Below are 23,390 nucleotides of genomic sequence, written 5' to 3'. Positions count from 1 at the left end.
CTCATAAAGGACCTGCTCATTTTCTATTTGTAATCTTGCAGTTTAACCCACTCCTAGTTTAGCAACATGTGTTTCCAATAGGTACAATCGCATTCCCAACAACAAGAACAAAATTAACATTTATTACTTTGGCTCTACAGATAGGCCTCTGCTACCTCTGACTTCCTCTCCTACTGTGCTCTTGCCAACTAGGTCTCAGCATTCCTTGCCTTTTTGTTTCTGAAACAAACTAGGCTCATTTCCAGCTCAAATCTTTACACTGGCTCTTCTCTTTGCCTGGACTGTTCTTTCCCAAACTTCAGGTACCTCCTCCTTCACCACTCAATTCTCTGTTCAAAAAGGCCTTCCCTGACTAACCCCTGATGTACAACTGCCTCCCCCTTTTACCTCCTCTGTCCCATCCTCAGCTCCTCACCTGGCTTTATTTTCTTTAGAGCATTACTTGAAATCCTATCACTTACCTGTTTAATCTGTTTCCCCCTAGAAGGTAAACTCCACTTTGCTGACCACCACATCCCCAGCAGCTAGATCAATGTAGTAGGTACTCAATGTAGTGGCTCCTCAAATTAGTACTTATTGACAAAGTGAAGTAAAAGAAGAAAATGATGAAGGTAAAAAGATACACTTATCATAGTGCTTAACTGGATCAGGGGCTCCACAGCTTCGATAAAGATCCAAATTAGGCATTTAGGCCTGTAAGTGCCTAAGAATTTATTCATTTAGTCAACAAATATTTACTGAACACCTATAATAGTCGAAACACACCTGCAGGGGATACAAAGATGTGTGTACCTGCCTTTGAAGTACTCAGCCTAGATGGAAGGTGAGAGACTGCACAAATGGGACATATAATGGAGAAAAGGGTGAACGCCACGAAAGTGTATGGAAATTCAGAGGTTGAGACTGAGCAGCTGCCAAGTGGGCAAGGCTTTAAAGAAAGAGTGCAGTTTAAATTGGCACAAAAGAGTGAGCACTGGCATTTCAGGTGATGGATAAGACAAAACAAGCAGTCATGACCTGCTGGCCAACTAGATTATATTTCAATATGATAGAATATAGGTTGTGTGTAGGAAAAATTAAGCCTGTGAAGGCAGATGGGTCTCAAATTGTTAAGGACCACAAATGCTTTGACTCAGGAGGTACCGAGGGCCTTACTTAGTTCGTTGGGATGGCTGTCCCTATTTGCTTGTGACCACAGAACTTTCCTTCTGAAGAGACACCTGTTGGTCATGTTAGTCTCATTCTGGGTCTACCGGCTGCCCTGCAGACGCTGCCAAGTTCTGGTTCACCAGAACTAGCACCACTCCCTAAATCTGAGTTCATCTTACCTTAGACCACTCGGTGGTATCCACCCAGTACAAAGTGATTTTTCGGGCGATCATGACTTCCTGGACTCTCTTGGGCAGCAACTTCTCCATCACCTGCTTAGGAGTAGGCGGCAGGCCCTGGGCCTGGACCTCGCAGCCAGACACGAACTGCAGCAGCTCCCTCTGCGAATGCGGACAAGGGGCCAGGAGGAAGACGGCGTTCACAAAGCTCCCGAGCGCAGACTCGGCCTCTCTGGCCTCGCTCTCTACGTCCAACAGTCTTCTCCCGCTGCTGCGCAAAATCGGCTTCGTGGGCGATGTGATCTCGGGCCGGTCCCACTGATAGTCTAGCAGCGTCTCCATGAGAGCGCTGTGCGTGTGGGTGGCCCTGGGCGCCGGGCCCGGCAGGTGAGCGCCGCGGGCGCCCTCCCTAAGCCTGGTCTCCAGCTCCTCCTCAAAATCCTCCCAGGAGCGGACCCCCAGCTCGCGGAAATCAGACACCCGGGAAGGCCGACTCCGCGCCCCTTGAGAGTCAAAGAACCTGAAGGCCCAGCGGACCCTGGCCAGGCCGAACCGGCAACTCAGGTAGGTGAGGAGGCGCAGGGCAGCCCGCCGGACGGGGCTCTGACCAGCGGCTCCGCCCGCGGTGTCCAGCAGCAGCATTACGTTGTGACAGCAGGCCATGTTGGCCGCGCCGCCGCCTTTGGGCTCCGGCCGGAGCCTGTGCCACTCTTCCCTAGGCTCTTGCTTCAGGGAACCAGCGCCATTCTCTGCTTCCCTCAGGAACCCTGGTCGAAAGACTCCCGCGCTCTTCAAGGGCTGTTGCCATTGGCGGAGGTAACTCCCAAGGTCAGCTCCCATTGGCCGCTTGCCTTACGTAAGTTACGTGAGTCATTTCCATCCTTGGCTATGATTGGAAGGGCGGTGGAGAAGAGCTCTGCTTGATTGGTGGAGGGCGGGGCTGCGGGCGGGACGTTGTGTTGTCGGAGAAACTTAGCGTTCATTGGCCCGGACCTCCGGTTTAAAATTTAAAGAGGTGGTGCTTGGGGCTGTCTTTAAGTTTCTCTTTTCCGAAGGAGGACTGCGACCGTGTGTGATTGAAAACAGTACCGGAAGAGAATTTGGGATGGTTTGAATCGAACTGGTTTAAAGCCACCCTAGACTTTCTATGGAGTGCGATCCGATGGTGAAGACTTTAATCTTCAGTAATATAAGAAAAAACTATTAAAAAAGTAAAAGTTCACTTACCCTGCCTCAGTAACTTCTAGGCGTTTCTCTGAAGAAGGTATCGGAGATCGTATAAAAATTTAACTTGAGAGAAATAGGAAACAGTTTGCGAATGATTAAATAAGGTATGGTAAACCCCCAAGGGGAACATCGCAGAGCCTTTTAATGTTTTTATACGTGATGTTCGACCGGAAAAGACCTACAAAACAGCACATGTAGTGAGAGCCCTAAATTTTCTGTGTGTATTTTTAAACTGTTAACTGAGTAATGATATTATGGTGATTAATTTTTTTTAAATTTTGTAAGTATTCTACAATCTTATTTTACTTTTATATTCTTGGGAGAGTTTTTTTTTCTTATATATTTTTATTTAAGTATAGTCAGTTTACAATGTATCAATTACTGGTGTACATTACAGTACTTCGGTCATATAGGAACATACAAGTTACTACAAGATACTGAATATAGTTCCCTGTGGTATACTGAGGGGGGGAGATTCTTAATGAAAAGGATCCTCTTGTTGCAAATAGAAGAATCCTCAATTGTAGAAAAGGTTGTGACTCTAGATGGGAACAATTCCTATTCTTGGTAACAGCAGAGGAGAATTTAAATTCTAACAAGGCCTGACCTACCTTTAAATTTCCTTCCAATCCTGAGATTGTCTGAGCCAGTTGTTTCAGGAAAGACTACCACTGATACTTTGTAGATTGTCCGTGAATAAAATAAACTGACATTTCCTGATCCACCCACTGTCATTTTAGAACAACAAATATTTGTGAATCTTAATGTGTCAGGCGCTTGGTAAAAATGCCCACACCAGTTATGCTGTTTATCGTTCATCAGTCATTACAGGGAGTAAAAGAGATTAACTATCTTCCCCCTGGGAAGCTTAGATTCTAGTAGAGAGAGCCAAACAATAAAATAAATAGGTAAAAGATGTGGTATGTTAGGCGATGAAAAGTGCTCTGAAGAAAAATTAAGCAGAAAAAGGGGTAAGAAGTAGGTATGAATATACAGTTTCAAATAGATTGTCAGGGAAGCCACAGTGAGGTGACATTCCAATAAAGACTGTTAGACACAAGGGAGAGAGGCCCTGTGGGCATCTGGGAGAAGAGGGTTCCAGGAAGAGGGAACAGCAAGTGCCAAGGCCCTGAGACAGGAATTTGTTCCCTGTTCACCAAGCTAACTTCTTAAGAGTTATTATTAAACTCATGCTTTTACAAACAGAGGAAACTGAAGTTCAGAGCAATTGAAGAATCTCCTTAATGATTTTATAGATAGCAGAACCACAAATAGAATCAGATTCTGATTCCAAAAGGCAGGTTCCCAGGGCACAATGCTTGGAACCTCAAGTGAAAAACCAGCCTCTAAAGGACGGACTCAGAGTACTTTTTTGGGGGGGCGGGGTAGTTTGGTGTTTATTTCTTTATTTTTAGAGGAGGTACTGGAGATTGGACCCAAGACTGTGTGTGTGTGCTCTACCACTTAAGCTATACCCTCCCCCATTCAGAACACTTTTAAGAGTAAAATTTGGTCAGGTCTTCATTTAAAACAATGACATGGATCTGGCTATTTAATCTGCATTTCTTCTCCCCTCTCCATTCAGCAATCTCCCTTAAAGCTTATTTGTTTATTTAATATCTGTTTCTCTTTCTCTCCCTGTCTTCTACCCTTTTATTTAGTTAATGTAAAGTTATTGCCTATCTGCCCACTGTTAGTGGCAGTGAGGAATCAATGTTAAGAAGAAATAAGCTTAATATTTGTCCCAATATTTGTTAAAAGCAGGGGAATTAAAAGCAACAATACACAGAATGCTTTAGAGACAGTTCAATGGTAAACCGAATGTTTAGTATTGCCAAAAGAAGAAAGCATCCAAAAAGAAACCATCACACTGAGTTAAGGTTTCGAGATATGCAACCCTCACGCCAGACTGGGAAGGGCAAGAAAAACATTTCATCTTTGGTGGAAAATTTGGGTGCTTTTAGGCATGTAAAGGAAATGAGACATGGTGGGCATTAATGATAAATGGGAAATGGAGGGGGTGAGTTTGTGGCCCAAAGACATTCAGAGTCTTTCTATTTAAAATAAGACATTTAAAATAGAAGACATTTTACTTAAAATAAAAGTAAAAAAACTTCCTTGCCACACTGCTTAATTGAAGTAAAAACTAGCAGCTGAGCACCTTTCTTTTAGTGACAAAAATCAAGTGATTCCTATTTTAAAGAGGTCATAAATCAATTGAAACTGCAACTTACTAAATGCTCATTTCTATACCAGGAAATAAACAAGAGGAAATGTTCCACATCACTGCTGATTAAGATGATCCAAAATTGAGGCCAAGTACAAAATCATGATTAAAAATAGAGATTTATATGTCTCTTCTTATCTTTTAAAAAATTTTTATCAGACAAAAGATTAAGGCACTGGACTGTTCAGTTAAATACTAGGAAAACTTCCCCCTCTCCCAGTCCCATACTTCCCCTAGAAGATACCATCATAGTGAAGGCTAGTTTATTGAGTGCTCATTATGTACTAGACAGTGTTCTGCAGAGGTTTCATAGAGAAGGTAAACATTTATCTGGGCTTTTATAGTTTATCAACTATAAGATAATATAGATTGTAAGATACTAGTTATTTTATGTCATTGAAAGAAAAATGCAGGCAATTACAGTAACCCAATCACTTCAAATTTTTTGGTTTATATATGAAAAATCTCCTTTATGTTTATGAAGGAATAATTTTTAAAAAATCATTTATCTCTCTTGCATAGATGAAAGAAAAAAAAGATAAGCAAAATTAATTTGTTGAAGTATTCCTAAAACTTCTTCAGAATCCCACTCAATCACTTTTCAATTCACTCATCAATGTCCATCTTTTTTCATAAAATATCATCCTCTGCCATCAGGGGTGCTGGCAATGTGACATTTCTCAAAAGAGTGCTCCACTACTGCCTCTGGTTGTTACTTTCAAGCCATTCTCATCCATTCTGCAAGTTTTGACAAACACACCCCACTGACCATGACACTCACCTCACTGCCTCTCACTGGCCAACAAATTTCTCATAAGGGAGAGCAGAGAAATGAGGTGGTAAGCCAAGGGAGGTGAGGAGTTTAGGAAAGGTTTTGTGTGTGTATGTGTGTGTGTGTTTAAGGTAAGAGACACTACATTGTGTGTGTGTGGTTGGGAGTGATCAAGAAGTGAGTGAAAATCTGATGAAACAAAAATAGGAATGGAGGAAGAAGGTGATTCAGTATCTCCAGCTCTGTGTAGGTGAGTGGGCTCCACCTGTTTTCTGGATGATCATGGGCTCTGTGACAACTTTGGCATTCTGTTACTAAAAGGAAAAGGTGAGAATGGGTATTGGGGAATAACTAGCAGCCTTAGACACCCCAGGATTTGGTGTTGCTGGGCAAGAACAATAGGTAAAAGAGAAAGGTGAGAGATTTGATTTATGTGTGCCAGGAAGAGGTTGTACTTATTAGAAATTATTTCAGCTGCAAGGGCAGAAAATTTGACCACAGTGTCATATACAGCCTTTTTTTTTTCTTCCCTTACCTAACAAGAAGATTGGAGGTAAGTGGCTGCTGGTGTGGGTTCCTTGGTTGAATGATGTCAGGACCGACAAGTGTGCCATCCTCCTGCCTTTTCCACATGCTCATAATCACAAGAAGACTGCATACACCCCATTGGCATTCAAGGTAGGAAGAAGAGAGCAGGTGCCCCAGCAGGAAAGAAAAGCTTTCACAGAAACCACCTCCATCTTCAGATCTTGACGTAAATCTCAGTGAGTCACATGGTTCTACCTCTAGCTGCAAAGGAGCCTGGTGTTGGTTGGATCATTTATACAGATACTGAAGTTACCAAGAATGATGACAGGGGCAGTGGTGGAGAGACAGTGAGCCAGTGGTCAAAATGTTTAGTAAGTAAGGAAGAGATCTGCAGATGACTGTGACGAGGAGGCAGGGTATAGTCTAATGACCAAGAGGCTGGGGTTTTATGGAGGAGGAAAAAGGAGAACAGCTACCTGAACCTGCAGGCCAGGTGGAATGAGGGTTGTGAGAGGGTAAACAGCCGTTACTTGAGGAGAATGTAGGGGACATGATGTATACAGGCATTAGCCAGTTTTCTGATAGAGAAAGAAGGTGAAGGGCGAGGACATAAGGGAGTTTATTTCTGGGAGACTGCCATTCTAGAAGACACTGTAGGAAGGTCAAGGAAGGATGAGAGATGGGGTCAGCTTAGGGGAGCTGTAAGGGGTTAAAATCCAGATGATGAGGATGACTTGGGAGGCTTGGGGAAAAAAGGGCGGTGGATTCAGTGCAGGACTCAAAAACCATTCTAGGATTTAAAGCAGGAAGAATTTAATACAGGGGACTGAGTATTGGCCTAAAGTGGGAGGAGGCAACCTCTCTCTGTTAAGATAACGTGGCAGCTCTCCTAGTGTTTTATCTTTCCTAGTTCCTTTGCCTTTCCACATAAATTTTAGATTAAGCCTGTCTATGTTTAGAAATAACCTTACTGGAATTGCTTTAAACTTATAGATCAATTTGGGGAAATTTGACATCTTTACTCTAAGTCTTCCAATACGTATGTGAATGTGGTAATGTCTTTTCATTTACTGAGATCTTCTTTGATTTTTTCGTTAAAAAAAAAAGATTTGTAGGGTTTGTTGTTAAACATACAAATCCTGTACATGTTTTATTAAGTTTATACCTAAAGTCTTTTTTTTTGAACAACTGCACATTTTTTTAAACTTTAGTTTCTGTGTGTTCATTGCTAGCTTATAGAAATGCAATCAATTTTTGCATGTTGATCTTGTATCCTGCAACCTTGCTACATTCATGTATTAGTTCTATGAGAGTTTTGGGGGTTTTTAATTTTCTTGTAGATTCCTTGGGATTTTGTAGGTAACGCATCGGGCAAATAGGTGCAGTTTTACATCTTCCTTTCCAATCTATATGCCTTTTATCTCCTTTTCTAGCCTAATTGAGATGGCTTAATAAGAGTGATGAAAGCAGACATATTTGCTTCTTAGGGGGAAAGCATTCAACCTTGTATCATTAAATATGTTGTTAGCTGATTTATAGATGTTCTCTACCAAGCTGAGAGATTTCCCCTTTATTTCTAGTTTCCTGAGAGTTTTTTTTTATCAGAAGTAGGTCTTGAATTTTTGTCAAATGCTTCTTCTGCATCCATTGATATGATCGTGAGATTTTTGTTTGTTTACATGGTAAATTACATTGACTGATTTTTAAATATTGAACCAGCTTTGCATACCAGGAATAAATCCCCGTGGTCATAGTATGTAAGTCTCTTTATGTATAGATGAATTCTCCTTACTAATATTTTGTAAAGATTTTTTGCATCTATATTTACAAAGCATACTGGTCTATAGTTTTCTTTTCTTACATTATCTTTGTCTGGTTTTGGTGTCATGGAACACTGGCCTTGTAAAATGAGTTGGGAATTTGTTATATAGCAATGTGAATATAGTTAACACTACTCAACTGTACATTTAAACATGATTAGAAGTATAAATTATATGTATTATATTTTTATCACACATATATATATATTTTTTAGTTTGGCTGGACTGGAGTTATTAATTATTGTCTAAACATTTTATGTTTTGCTAGTCTGCCCCTTTCCAGTCTTTGGATTAGACAGAGCAAACTTTTCTGGGGGCTTTTTTTTTTTTTTTTTGCCTGCATCCATTGGTATATTAGATTGCTAACTTCTTCAGTGTCTAGTCAGATATAAAAAGCAAAAAGAAAACCCAGGGAACTCACTGCCGTGACATTTCTTGGGTCTCAAGTGATCCCTAATCAGTCTGCCTCTTCTCCCAAACTCTCAGAGTCTTATGTTTGTTTATATAGAATTTGCAGGGGAATTTTAGCTCTCCTTAGTGGGAAGGATAAGAATAAACAGGTCTACTCCCTTTTGTCTGGGACCAGAACTCAGGAATCATTGTTTTTATTAAAACTTATCATATCGTCCTATGTTCAAGCTATCTCCTTAAGAGTTTGCTTCACTTTCTAAACTGTGAGTTCTTTTTTTTTATCATTTAAAATTTTTATTTTCTTGAAGTATAGTTGATTTATAATGTTTCAGGTATACAGGAAAGTGATCCAGTTATATGTATATATATTCTTTTTCAGATTCTTCTCCATTATAGGTTATTACAAGATGTTGAATTTAGTTCCCTGTGCTATACATTAGGTCCTTATCATTTATCTATTTTATGTATAGTAGTGTGTATCTGTTAGTCCCAAATTCCAAATTTGTTCCTCCCCAAATTTGTCCTTTGGTAACCATAAGTTTGTTTTCTATGTCTGTGAGTCTCTTTCTGTCTTGTAAATTTGTATCATTTTTTTAGATTCCACATATAAGTGATATCATATGATATATGTTTCTCTGACTTACCTCACTTAATATGATAATCTCTAGGTCCATCCATGTTGCTGCATATGACATTATATCATTTTTATGGTTGAGTAATATTCCATTGTGTATTTATGCCACAGCTTCTTTATCCATTCATCTGTCAATGGACACTTAGGTTGCTTCATGCCATGTCTATTGTAAATAGTGCTGCTATGAACATTGGGGTACATGTTAAACTGTGAGTTATTAGAGAACAAGACTTTGTTTTATTTGTCTTTGCATCCCTAGTGCCTAGTAGAGTAGCAAGGTTTTTTTTAATTGAATTGTAGTGTATTACCAAGCATTTTTGTAATTCCCAAAAGGATGTTAGGAATCTGTGCAGATACAGATACATTACCACCAGAGGGCAGTAGCAGCAACTCTTTACTAATGGCTCTGAAGCCTATATGCCCTGCTCCAGAATGAAATCTTTCCCCAGAACTGCGTCTTAGTTTATGGGAAAAGCAGAAATCTGAGAACTTAATGTAGTTGGGCCTCCCAGGAGAAAAAGAAAAAAGACCTGACAAGGCGGCACTTGGAGCACATGGGTCCCCCTCTTCCCAATAAAGGGACAAGAAGTCACATATTTGTAGCATCTAGAGGGACAGTCATAATTCTGGGCACTCCTCACCATAATTCACAGTCATTGTTCCCCCCTTTTACAGAAGAAGAAACTGAGGCTCAGAGGGCCTCTCACAGCTGGTAAGAAGGAGCTCTGAGGCTCTTACACTGCTTCCCCTAAGAGATGCAAAGACAGCCTCCTCCCTGTGATGGAATGAACAGGAGAAGGAACCTCCTTGGACAGTGGACCCAGGCCAGCCCCACAGCCAGCAAGCCTCTGAGCCCTGTGTGTGTCCCTCATCTTTCTCTAATGGAGTGATAATCCACTCTGCTTTTAAGAGCTGTGTGACCTAGGGCCATGGCCAGCTACACAACTTGCAGGGCCAGTGCAAAGTGAAAAAATGTGGGGCCCCTTGTTAAAAAAAAAATCATAGTTTCAAAAGACCAACAGCAGAGCAGTAAACCAAGCATAGGGCCCTTCTAAGCATGAGGACCTATGTGACGGTACAAGTCACCTGCCCTTGAAAGCCAGCTCTGTCTAGAGCAATAACAGAAATAATGAAATAATAATAGCCTCCCTCTTTGGGGAACCTACTTTGCACTAAATTCTGTCTGTCACTTTAAATATTTTACTGCTTGTAAATGTGTGTTTTTATCTCTACAATGAGGAGGTTGGACTGGACCAGTAGTTCTTAACCCAAGTTACACATTAGAAACACCTGGGGACTTTTAAACACTACCCAAGGCTAGCTCCACCCCCGAAGGTTCTAATTGAACTGGACTGAGGTCTCAGGTTGGAAATTTTTAGTGGCAGTGACATAAAGAATAAGTGTCCTTGGTGGGTCTTGGTAAGGGGTGGGTCTTCCGGGAACGTTGTTTCTCCTCTACCGTACCCGTTTACCCAACTGTCCACTCTACCCAGCTCAATCTCCAGGGTCTCAATATTCCAGTGGTACCTGGTGGTCTCTGGGGGAAGCCATCCATCTGGGGCAGTGTTTCTGGGCACAAAGAGAAAACAGTGGCTTTCCCACCCCTTCTGGGAACTGCCAGCTTGTCTAGCTTCCTTGATAAAGACAAAGCAATGTGCATAAAGCTCAACCAGAGAAGAAAGCAGAAAGGAAAATAATGTGTATTACACACTTTCTGAGTATCTAGTATTACACTAGGAACATTCATATTCAGTCTTCCAAAACCCTTCTGGATAAATAGTTTATAGAATCCCTATTTTTACAGCTCAGAAAGCTTAAGTTAAGTTGCTGGACATCACAGCTGATTGAATGATCCCTCTATTTACTGGAGTGGCAGTGCTGTGGTTCAGGGATGTGATGGAGGGTGGAGTGGGATACAGATGTGTAGGGATAAGGCTAGGTGGTGCTTGCCTCACCTCTGTCCCATCATCTCTCTGACCCCTGCTAGCCTGACGCCTGGACCCTAGTCTCTTGCTCAAACCCCCATCCCCACTCCCACTCAGCAGTAGTCCCTTGGCAAACCATGTCTGAGGGCCAGTATAATCCCAGAGCCCCGTGGAACTGGCCCTCCCTATTCTGGCACGGAGAGCCAAGCTGTGGCTGAAGCCAGTGAGGTGTGTCCCAGGCCTGCCTTATCGGAACTGCACAGAGCCCAGAAATTCCTCACCTTGGGTCCTGTGGAAACGGTCTGGAACACTGGATTCATTCACTGTTGTGGGAACCCAAGGATGAAAGGAAGGTCCCCAGGGGAGGCAGCCCAGGATCCTCATGGAAGCCCATCAGGAGATGAGACAAGAGCAGATGGGGGGCCCCGGGGCTGTCAAGCAGGGCTGAAATTCCTTATAAGATCAAACTCCTTCTTTGAAGCCAGTTATGCCGCGAAGAACCAGAGTGTGTGTACAGATGGGCCCAGTCATCACCCTGATGACCACCAGCCTCAGGCTCTGCTCAAGGTGAGAGCGCCTCACTTTTGAGGGAGGGGCTCAGAGTCCCCGCACTACACTCAGAGGGGCTTGTGGAGGCTCAGGAAACCATGGGTCCCGGGTGGAGGGCGGGAAGTAATGCAGACCCTAGACAACTTAGAGGGGTCGGCAGGACTGCAGCCTCTCTAATGGAGCCCTGGCCAGAGCAGAGGGGAGGGCTGGAGCTAATCTGGAGGCCCTGTCCCCCTGGAAACTCACCTACCCCCACTTAGGTGAGTAGACCTGTAGTTTCACAACCCCCAGCTGGGCTAAGTCAGTGAGGTCTGGACCAGCTAATAGGAGCCACGAGGAAAGATCTCTATCACATCCTTTATCACGGGGCTGCCAAATGGTTTGGGAGTGGAAGGCTGGGGAAACCTGCTTTTAATTCATTCTTTTTTGTTTGCTTGTTTGTTTGTTTTAATTTTATTTTTTATTGAAGTCTAGTTGATTTACAGTGTTAGTTTCAGGTGTACAGCAAAGCAGTAATGTTATATGTATACATACATACGTGTGTGTATATATACATACATGTATATAGCGTGTGTCTGTTAATCCCAAACTCCCAGTTTATCCTTTCCCCTCACTTTCCTGTTAGTAACCATAGTTTGTTTTCTATGTCTGTGAGTCTATTTCTGGATTGTAAATAAAATTGGTATTTTTTTTAAGATTCCACATATAAGTGATATCATTTGATATTTGTCTTTCTCTGTCTGACTTACTTCACTTAATGTGACAGTCTCCAAGCCCATCCATGTTGCAGCAATTGGCATTATTTCATTCTTTTTTATGGCTGGGTAATATTCCAGTGTGTGTGTGTGTGTGTGTGTGTGTGTGTGTGTGTGTGTGTGTACACATATGTATACAGACCACATCTTTATCCATTAATCTATCAATGGACATTTAGGTTGTTTCCATATCTTGGCTATTGTAAATAGTGCTGCTGTGAACATTGGGGTGCATGTGTCTTTTCAAATTATAGTTTTCTCTGGATAAACGCCCAGGAGTGGGATTGCTGAATCATGTGGTAAGTCTATTTTTAGCTTTTTAAGGAACCTCCATACTGTCCTCCATAGTGGCTGCACCAATTTACATTCCCACCAACAGTGCAGGAGAGTTCTTTTTCTCCACACCCTCTCCAGCATTTATTATTTGTAGACTTTTTAATGATGGCCATTCTAACTAGTGTGAGGTGATACCTCATTCTAGTTTTGATTTGCATTTCTCTAAAAATTAGTGATATTGAGCATCTTTTTATGTGCCTGTTGCCCATCTGGATGTCTTCATTGGAGAAACATCTATTTAAGTCTTCTGCCCATTTTTTGATTGCGTTGTTTGGTTTTTTTTTTTTATATTAAGCTGTATGAACTGTTTTATATTTTGGAGATTAATTTCTTGTCTGTTTTGTTATTTGCAAATATTTTCTCCTATTTTGTAGGTTGTCGTTTCATTTTGTTTATGGTTTCCTTTGCTGTGCAAAAGCTTTTAAGTTTAATTAGGTCCCATTTGTTTATTTTTGCTTTTATTTCCCTTACTCTAGGAGACGGATCCAAAAAAATATTGCTGCAATTTATGTCAAAGAGTATTCTGCCTATGTTTTCCTCTAGGAGTTTTATAGTATCTGGTCTTACATTTAGGTCTTTAATTCATTTTGAGTTTATTTTTGTATATAGTGTTAGAGAATGTTCTAATTTTATTCTTCTACATGTAGCTGTCCAGTTTTCCCAGCACCTCTTATTGAATAGACTGTCTTTCTCCATTGTATATTCTTACTTCCTTTGTTGTAGATTAATTGACCATAATTCATTCTTAAATAAATAAATATTTAAATAAGTAAAGCCTAACATCAGATAAAAATATCTTGTAAGATGAAACTGTGATATGAGATGATAAAATAGTTCTGGAGATGGATGGTGGTGAGAGTTGTACAACAGTGTCGATGCATTTAACGCCACTGAACTGTATACTTTAAAATGGCAGATTTTATGTTTTGTGTATTTCAATGCAATTTTTAAAAAAGGTGACACTGTGGTTAGCTTAGAAAGCACATCAGGCCAGTCTTATCTGAGGCTCAGGAGAGGTTTCCAGAAATGTCTGCTGGTTTCCGGGGGAGGCAGCATCTTCCCCTCAAGGCTCAGAACCCCCCGCCCCCTGGGTTAGAAATGGATTGTTAAAGCCTCTCTGGCTGTCCATAGGTCCGTGAGACAGGATTCTCTTTCTCCTCTCCAGTAATATTTGGGAATGAATGCGAGGACTGAGGCAACAAGTCGGTTCCGGGCATTTTGCACACTGCTTTAGGACTGCTGAACCAATTTACAGAATCACAGCCAGTATGAGTGTGTTAAGTTTGCAGTGGAGAATACAGGCGCCACCTTGGCTGAAAGAGCCAAATAATAACAAGGCAGAAGGTGTAGTCTCTGGGCAGAGATCCCGTAACGCCCGAGTAGGGGTCTAGGACGGTGTGGGAGTCCGCAGGAGAGAAGGTACTTACCTGCACTTCAGGTAAAAGGTAAAATTCACAGGAGGGGTTCATGTTATGTTTTTATTAAAAACACATATAACATCACTTTGGCAGCCTATATACTAAAACTGAAATGATACAAATGATTAACGTGGTCCCTGTACAAGGATGACATGCAAATTCATGAAGCATTCCATATTTTTTAGCATAGATAATTGAAAAGTGAAATTTTTAAAAAATTCCTATTTACAATGACAACAGCAACAGCAACAACAACAACAACAACAAACCCAGAAAATAGTTAAGAATAAATTTAACAAAAGATGTGCAAGACTTACATGCTGAAAACCACAGGTCACTGCAACACCACCCTGCCCCCTGGCCCACTGGCTTTCACTACCTGGTTGGGTGACTGCTCAGTTGACCTGACAGCACTGTACCTGTCAGAACTAGCAGGGGCTGGAGTTGGGTAGGGCTGACTGGGAAAAGCCCTTCTTCATGGGCAGGGCCAGATGATTAAAAGGCTCTCAAAGGCAAAGATGGAGATGATTTGTCTCTTTCAGCTAGGGGCCAGTGGCCTCCTGCCTCCATCAACACATCCTTCTCATTCCCTCCCTGTGATTAGTGTGGTAACTCTGAGTGACGAGGATGACAGAGAATACTGTGGGAGTCAGAGCTGATGAGTAAGTGCCTAATGTCCCCACAGGCAACTATGGGCCTGGTGTCCTCCTGTCAAAGCATCTCTAACCTTACTGGCGTGGTCCTGGGTCAGCCCAGTTCTTGTTTCCTTACCTAGTATGACTACTCTTTGAGTGACCTTGTGTGTTTATCCTGATTTCTTTTCTTAAATATTATTTCTTATTAAAAAGTAATATTGCTTATTATGCAAAATTTAGATAAGCAAATTGAATGAATTGAAATAATCACCCAGGGATAACCTCTTGGAAGCCTGTGATGTGGTTCCTTGACAATGCCTTCCAGTAGGAACCAATATTTCCCATTTCAGGATAACCTAGTAGCCCCAATTCATTAGGGAAAGTTCTTCTTTACAGAAGAATGCCAGCTAATAAGTGTCGAAGAAATTATAGCATTAGAAAAACACCCTCTTGCAATCCCTAATGAAACAAAATGATTCAGCAAGGAGCATCAATGGATGCTAAAACCATTAGGTAAAACCTTTCTTGGGGAAATGACTGGTCTAAGGAAGAAAATATAAAGTTATAAAGGGAGGGATTATTTTAACCTCGTCCTTCATCTAGCATAATTACTAGTAGGATGTCAACCCATGCTTTCTGGGGTGATGAATTAGGCAGCTTCAGCATCACCTGGGTAGATTCTTGCCAAATTTAATCAAAGCCTTTATAACTTCCAGGTTTCAGGAAATGCAGAGAATAAAGGAACAACTGAAGTGACGTCACAAGGAAACAATCAGCATATGTCTAAACAGACAGGACAGTCATCAAGACACTGGTCTGGCTACTTCAAATCAATGTCAGTAGAAACACAAAAATAACAAACAAATAGACCAATGTTTCTTCTAGATTAAAGACACTTAAGACACATAACAACCAAATGGAATTCTTGGTCCTCTATTGGATTCTGGTCTGAACAATCCATCTAAAGACGTCATTTGGGGGAGAGTGAAAGAAATTTGAGTAAAGACAAGGTATTTGTTCATTTTCTTAAATACTGTTGGCTATTCAGGAAAATATGTTTTGAAGAGATACCTATTGAAGGGTGAAAATATTTTATTAGCTTTTTTGATTTTGTTACTTTAAAATACCTAAGCAGAAAAAAATAGATGAAACAAATATGGCAAAATGTCAAAAGTATTCAGTCTGAGTGATGAACATCACTCTATTTTTCTGTATATTTGAAGTTCTTTAATAAAATTTTTTTAAATGATCAAGAATATTTGATCAAATGTCTGGAGATTTCATGTAATGAAATCCAGGTTCTGGACTTCTCTGGAAAATTCAGAGTATCTGGCCACTAGGTCCATATTTCCCAATAGGAACATCTGACACTGAGCAGTGGCTGCTCCTACAGTTCCTTTCCTGTCCTCAGCATGGCCATCCCTCTGCTCACTTCACCCACTTATTTACCTGCCTGGCCCTTGAAGGCATTTGAGTTTGCCTAAAAAAGGCCAATCAACATAAAAGCAACAATTAAACCATTGCTTCTGGGATACATAGGGGATAACTGACCCTGGGAAAGAGGAGGATCCAGCTTTATGCTGTAGACTGCTGAGGCAGAGTGAGAACCTGAGGGCACGTAAGGTGGGTTCACACCCACGTAGCAGGTCAGGGCTCAAAGGCCTTTCTCAAGGCAGTGTGGTTGGTTCTGGGGACGTTCTTAGCTGTGTGATTTTAGGCTGCTGATTATACGTGAACATTCATTCATGGCTGCCCAAAACACTCTTCTCATGTTAAAGTTTTCCTCCACCTTTTTACTCTGTGCATCCATAAAATAGAAATCCAGAAACATACTTTCCCAACTTCCTTTGCAGGTAGGGCCCAGACATGTGACCTGGTGTCCACCAATCAGATGCAACCTCAGAGCCTATGATTTGGGAAGGGAGCCCCACCTAGTATGGCGAGGGTGGCTGCCGAAATCTCCAGCTTCCAGAGCCCAGCATCAGCCTTGAAAGGGGCCATACCTGGCCCGCACTCAGTTGGGGCAGCAGTGGTCTCTCCTTACAGCATTTCTGCTTTGTCACAACTCCTAAGCCTGGCCTCATGCCCTCACAGAGATTCTTAGAGGCACCTAAACCCTTTTCTGCTTAAGCTCCTCAGAATGGGTTGTGTTGTTTGCAACCTAGAACCCTGAGTGATTTGCCACTTCATCTCTCTAGGTCTGTGACTGAGGAGTGAAAGAGATAGCATTGCCTGGATGCATTCAGAGCCCTTTTCACCCAAGCTCTCCATTTCCCCAAACCCCAGGCCATTTAAGGAGTCAACCCCCAATGAGATGTGAAGCCCCAGGGTGCTGGGGAGGCTCCAGCAAGAGAGGTGCTTAGTGAGGGAGTCATTGTCCCATTGGTGAAGTCTACAAAAAGAGCACTGTCTTATCTACCTTGGCAATTAATGTCATGTTTCTTGGCTAGGAAGAGTTATTCTCACTACTTAGATCAGACAAATGAAAGCTGAACTTCCTCAAGCCAGCCTAGCAGATTTTCCCTTGGGTCTCTTTGAAATTTAAGAATCTCCTGTGATGAATACATCTGTCCAGATGCTCCCAGAGCTTAATGAATAGGACAACCTTGGTCCCAGGACACCATGATCCTTTGATCCCCATGATTCCCAGAGACAAAGTGCAGCGGATTTGGGGGGGAAATAGAAGAAAAAGGAAGAGAACCACACTCGTAAATTCAGAATATTGAGAAAGAGTACATAGGATTCCAAATCAGTCAGATGATTTAAGCAATGCTCTCTGACTCAACTCTGTTGATACCATTGTGGGAATGAAACCAATGCACATCCTGGGCCCCAGCCATCCATCCAGGGGTAACTTCATAGCACACAATGAGTGAAAGAGGAGCTCTGCCGGCTCTGAGCGGTCACCTGTCAGAGTCTCCTCAACGCCACCGCCCCCTGGGTTACCCTACCTCGCGGGGCCCCTCTGCCTATTCCAGGCAGCTCAGTCTTATCCCTTCCCTCCCACCGCACTGGGGGCTGCACGAAAATTAAAAAAGAACAGGAAAAAAATGAGTGAAAGAGGAAGACTTCTGTAACCTGGTGAATTCACTGAATTTTCAGCTCACCCAGCCCAATCTCTTCCTTAACCACTTGGGTCTGCCCATCCTCCTGACCTCCTCTGGGACTTGATGCAGGAACTTAACTCCCAGGAACATGTGGAGACAATCCAGCAGCCAGACATACTGAAACTCGGGATGAGTCACTGGATGACTTGGACTGCAGATAATGATAACTTAACAATAGCCAACAGTGACATAGTGCTTACTATATGCCAAGCACTATCCTAAGAACTACACATACATTAACATTTCATTTTCATAACTCCATGTAAGTACCATTGTAATCTCCATTTAAATGAGGCACAGAGAGGTTAAGTGGCTTGTCCAAAGTCACATCATCTCATTTACATAATCTCCACTGTCTACTTATTCATAAGGGTAATAAGCAGAGTGGGAAGTGAGTTTGTAGAATTGTACCCTAATTCCTGGGAGGAATTCCTTTTTACTCTGAGAATGTCTGGAGGATGAGGACTTTTCTCTGGGCTTTCTGTAAACACATGAGAGGACTTTTCTCACGATCCTCAAGGGCTTTCAGTGGCTCTCTGGGTGTTCAGTTTCCTGGACCAGCACACATAAGGAGCCAGAGAAGCCTGACATCTTGGTAAGACTTCCTGGCTCTCCTCTGGCCCCGTGTGCGGCCTCACTTAACCTCTTTTTAGTTGTTGTCGTTTTGTTTTTTGCAAGGGGAAGTAGTTAGGTTTACTTATTTATTTATTTTTTGGAGGAGGTACTGGAGATTGAACCCAGGACCTTGTGTATGCTAAGCGTGCGCTCTACCACTTGAGCTATACCCTCCCCCTCTCACTTAACCTCTTTGAGCCTTAGCTCACTCTTTTTCTTTTTCCTATTTTAAGTTGTTATTTATTAACATAACATAACAACATTTCTTTTTTAATGGAGGTACTGAGGATTGAACCCAGGACCTCACGCATGCTACTGTGCACATACTCTACCACCAAGCTATACCCACCCCACCCCCCACCCCCACCTCTTTGAGCCTTAGTTTCCATATCTGTAAATTAGGAATGATACTACTGCTCAGCTCATGGAGTTGCTGTGAAGATTAAATGAGATAATGCACGCCAGGTGTTTATACAGATGAGCTGAATGTTCATGTAGTTATTAGATGTTTTGTCTTCCCTATTGTCCATATCCACACACCAGAGTTACATTCCATGTAATGACTGCAGGACAGATGGAGAGTCTCTGAGCTGTGTAACTCTTTTGTAACCCCACGAGAGACTGGGAAACCTCCGCAAACCATGGGAAGACACAGGTCACCAGACAGCACTGGCCTTGAACAAACACTTTCAGGATGATGGCCTGCTGTTGGGAACCGTAAAAGACAAGTGAAAGTGGAAGAGAGAGACAAAACAAAGCAGTGAGAGGATTCTAGAAAGGCCCCTGCACCATGGATAAGGAACTGTAGGGTCAGAGTGTAGAGAAGACACTATCCCCATCTATGGAGAACCAAAGGGGACAGGACAGCGAATGAGGCTGCAGACCTCAATGCTGAAGAAGGGCGCCTAGCATGGCTCACCCCCAGTCCTTTGCAGAGTCCCATTTTTAAATCTTCCTTACAACTTCCTTACATCAATAAATGCTACAAACTAAGGTTTGGTTTAATGTTTTATTAATTGTCTAGCCTTTAAAACGGTGATGGAAAATGTTAATAATTCAGAGTAAATTTAAAAGTGTGTTGTGTCTGTAGCCATTACATTGAGAATAACATGCAAAAAAAAACTGAGGAAATATTCTTCCACTATTTAAAATTGTCTGATTTAGCAAAGAAGTAGCTCATATTATTGACTAATGAATGAAGTGCCAACATATGTCTTTGTTGTTTCATTTTATCTCCCTCCTTAATGTAAATAAAAGTGTCAGCCAACATTCATGTTAGAACTACGGTGAATTGCAAGCATAGGGTTTGGCTATGGATACAAGTTTGGCGAAAATCAACAAGTGTTTTGTGTGAATCAATTTTCTATATTGAATTTACAATAAGGAGAATTGTATGTTTTATTATTATTTGTAAATTATGCACTCTACAGCCTTTATATGTCTATATACACTTTTTCTTCACATTACTGGGTGGACCCCAAGATTTGTCTTCTGATCTCTCTCCTGGGGCAGCCATCAAATTGGCTCCAGTGTCCATCAGAAACCCTCAGAGTACCAGCTGGCTTTGGGGCTCCCTTACCCCAGTTTTGAGATCCATGGATTACTCCTTTTTGTATCAGTTCAGTGATGCATTTTAAAATATATTTTGTTTAATACTTTATTCAGCATTCATTTTTTTTTTCCTCACTGGGAGAATCATTCTACCACACTGATACTTTCCAGTGACTTGCAGGTAAGGGCACTAAGCTGAATTTTAAGATCCAGGACTTTGTTTATTCATTTCACCTGTCCTTTTGGGTAAAGAAAACCTCTGTCCATCTCCTGTGCTTCTCTTTTACTTTCACACTACTACCACACTCAAAATATTTCTGACACCAGATATGTGAGTTTTTCCCCCAACCAAGGAATTCTCGGTGACACCCGCTGGGTATCCTACAATTTAGCTCAATTCTGACACTACTTACCTGGAAATAGCTTCAGATCCCTCAGGTTAAGGGCTCAGTCCTGTGAGACTGCCCCCTACTTCTGGTGCCAACTGCAAGTAGTCAGTCCCCGGGTTACCCACAGCTTCTATCCTACTTGGCTGCAAATCAGAGGGTCCCATGATGACCTCCTCCCTCTTGGATTCGATTATTTGCTAGAGTGATTCACAGAATTTGGGAAAACACTTACTTATTTTCACCAGCTTATTAAAGGACAGGATAAGGGACATAGATAAACAGCCAGATGAAGAGATACATAGGGTGAGCTCTGGGAGGATTGTGAACACAGAATCTTCTGTCCCGGTGGAGTTGGGGTGTATTCACCACTCTAGAAGCTCCCCCAAACCCATACTATTGTTGCCGAAGGATCGGCCCCCATCCCTGACGAGCCAAATAACCCAGAGACAAGGTCTTGGAGCTTAGAAGAAAAGAGGCAATTTTATTGCTTTGCCGGGCAAAGGGGACTCACAGCAGGCTAGTGCCTTCAAAACTGTGAACCCACTTTGGGGATGGGGTGGGGTGGGTATATAGCCATAGCTCAAACAATAAAGCATAACAATCAACAGAACCATTTTCTCATCAGAAGACAGAATGGCATCATGATGCCTCCAGGTGACCAATTTAGCAGTTAGATCTCTTTATCTCGTAAGCAATAAAGGTGTGGTCCTCTTGGTAATTCAGGCTATTTCGTAAGGTTAAAGTCCTGTGACCTTCTCCCTGGAGATTGACCAGAGACCAAGCACGATTATAGCTTTTGATTACTGGAATAAAGTAGAAACAGTAAGATCAATAGCTTTAGTTTTATACAACGGGCCTGGAACTGTGAGTAGCAACCGGACAGTCAGTTCAGTTGACCATTTTAAGGGCAAGCATAAAAATAAGCCATCTGTTAGCCTAAGTGCGGCCATTTTATTAACCCTCCTTCACTATTGGGATTCTATGAAGGCTTCCTCATGTGGGCATGATCAATTATTGAGTCCATTTCCAGGCTCCCTCCCCTCTCTAGAGAGTGGGGAGTGTGGCTGAAAATTTCAAGCTTCTAATCATGGCTTGGCCTCTCTGGTGACTAACCCCACCCAGGAGCCCACCCAGAGTCACCTCACTAGAACAAAGGACACTCTTATCACCCCAAAAATTCCAAGATATTCAGGAGCCCAGTGTCAGGGACAGGTCAAAGACAAAATTTTAGAACAAAAGATACTCCTACTGCTCTTACCAGTTTTTTTTTTACAAGGGTTTTTTGCTTGTTTGTTTTTTAACAAGGGTTTCCCTGTGTCAGGAGCAGGGGCAGAGACCAATTTACCCTGCTTTTCACACCCAGGAGTAGATGACCAAAAGGGATCAGGGACTGGCTAACCTCTTCCTTGGACGCTGGCTCCGGAAACAGAGCAGAATCCTGTGGGGTGGTCCCTGGTACAAATATTTCCTGTGGCCTCCATTTCTTGTTAGTATGCCATAGGCTTCTTTCAGCCTCCTTGACCTTCCTTGAGTTCCAAAGGGCAGATTAAAACAGCTGTTAATCAGAGAAGGAAAGAAATGCAGAACAAGGGAGAAACAGCCAAGAGTCAATAGTGTAGCCTTGGGGCAGGGTTTTGGTTCCTCCTCAAGGAATATACATAACAATATCTTTGAGTCCTTCTGCAGGAACTAAGGTCCCCCACCTAGGTGAAGAATGGAAGCTTCTGGTTGAGCACAAGATCCCTGGAGTACCACCCTGTTCCCTCACCACCACCCAATCAGGGGAAAGTCACATACCCTGCTGCCCTCACCACAAATTTTACCTATAAAAACTTTTCCCCCAAAACCATCAAGTTCAGAATTTTTCAGAAGGAGCTGCCTGTTCTCCTTGCTTGGCCATCCAATAAACATTTCTCTGCTCCAAACTCCGACGTTTTGGTTTGTTGGGCACTGGAAATTTTGTTCAGTAACACTCCTAATCTGAAGCCAATTGAGGCCCCAAATCAAATCCAGCCAAGAGGAATGGCCCAGAGGTCAGTTGGTGTCTTCCTCAAATTCTTATTTGAGGTCTTTTCCTTTTCCTGGGAGCTCCAACAGGTGAGGTTCTGGGTGGGACCCACTGTCCTTCTGGGGAGTCCAGCTTACACTGTAGATAATAAACAACCTTCTCTCCCTCTTTCAACTCTAAGGCCCTTCACCCCTCCCCAGTCCTCCCCTCTCTGCCTCCCTGTCCATCATGGCCTGGCCTTGAAGTTTCACAGTTCACGCTTTACCCTGCATGCCTATCAGTCTTTTTATAATTGGCAAGAGTCAGGCAGATGCTTCCTCTCCCCAGGTGTGAAGGAACTTGTCCTCTCAGGCCATTTGGCTGAGCCAGCACCTTGTCACAAAGCTGGACCTGAGACAGGAAGGAAGGGGACAGGGCACAACCATTAAAACAGTAACACAGCAATTACACCAAGATGGCGGAAGAGTCCATTCCTAGTAGACCTTGAGGCCCAAGATGGTGCAGAATTTGACTTCCAGTAGACCCTGAGCTTCATTATACACTCATTGTAATATATTAGCATGGTAAATGGCACTCCCACAAGCGCCATGACAGTTCTGAGGCTGACCATAAAATGTCAAAAAGTGGGCAGTAGAGAATCCCAGTCCCTTTCCCAGAGTTGTTGGAATAATCCTCCCACTTGTTAGCATATGAAGTTGCTGAGCCCATAAATACTAACAACCCCCACACCTTGGGGCTGATCTCATTTTCTTAGTTGAACCCATGCTCTCCCTTCTGAGTAAGATGGCCCACATTATGGAATGTGTGTCTCCCAGACCTCATGGCCTTTCTCTTGCCTTTTCACAGCTCCATGTATCTAGACCTCCCTAGTTAGTACCTAAGGAGAGATATACATATCTGTACTTCATAGACAGACATATGCTTAATAAGGAAACTGAACTCCTGCTGGGTTCTGCAGGGTCCACAGTAGGCACCCCCAGGTAAGGGGTCTGGAGCTTGGAGGACCGTTGGTAGAGTCAGGGCCTTGGGGACTTGGACTTTTGTAAACCCTGCCTTACGTTATGTAGAACATGTTGTGGGACAAGACAGTCCGGTACCACAGGTGGTAAAAGAATTTACCAGAGACAAAGCAAAGTGAAAGAAAAAGTTTATTAG

At 42.5% G+C, this 23,390-nt stretch overlaps 1 protein-coding gene, 1 long non-coding RNA gene and 1 pseudogene across 3 annotated transcripts in view; 2 read left to right on the top strand and 1 right to left on the bottom strand.

Moving 5' to 3' along the window:
• Positions 1–2,113, bottom strand: part of TICRR (TOPBP1 interacting checkpoint and replication regulator) — a 36,112-nt gene extending 33,999 nt beyond the window's left edge. Inside the window, exon 1 of the mRNA XM_031440556.2 lies at positions 1,329–2,113. Coding sequence (XP_031296416.1) covers positions 1,329–1,991 — 663 coding nt within the window. The 5' untranslated portion in view covers positions 1,992–2,113. The remainder of the gene's footprint in view (positions 1–1,328) is intronic.
• A 9,051-nt stretch (positions 2,114–11,164) lies between these two features.
• On the top strand, positions 11,165–15,754 carry LOC116149423 (uncharacterized). 2 transcript variants are annotated; one of them, XR_010378394.1, is made up of 4 exons: positions 11,165–11,439; positions 12,431–12,475; positions 14,535–14,592; positions 15,282–15,754. It is a non-coding gene; the product is annotated as an uncharacterized LOC116149423 (long non-coding RNA). The 2 variants fall into 2 exon arrangements; XR_010378395.1 differs by lacking the exon at positions 14,535–14,592.
• Positions 14,012–14,112, top strand: LOC116149428 (U6 spliceosomal RNA; annotated as a pseudogene).
• Positions 15,755–23,390: the final 7,636 nt, after the last annotated feature.

The sequence above is a fragment of the Camelus dromedarius genome, chromosome 29 (assembly GCF_036321535.1).
Source record: "Camelus dromedarius isolate mCamDro1 chromosome 29, mCamDro1.pat, whole genome shotgun sequence".
Lineage (NCBI taxonomy): Eukaryota > Metazoa > Chordata > Mammalia > Artiodactyla > Camelidae > Camelus > Camelus dromedarius.
This window is presented reverse-complemented; position numbering and strand designations above follow the sequence as displayed.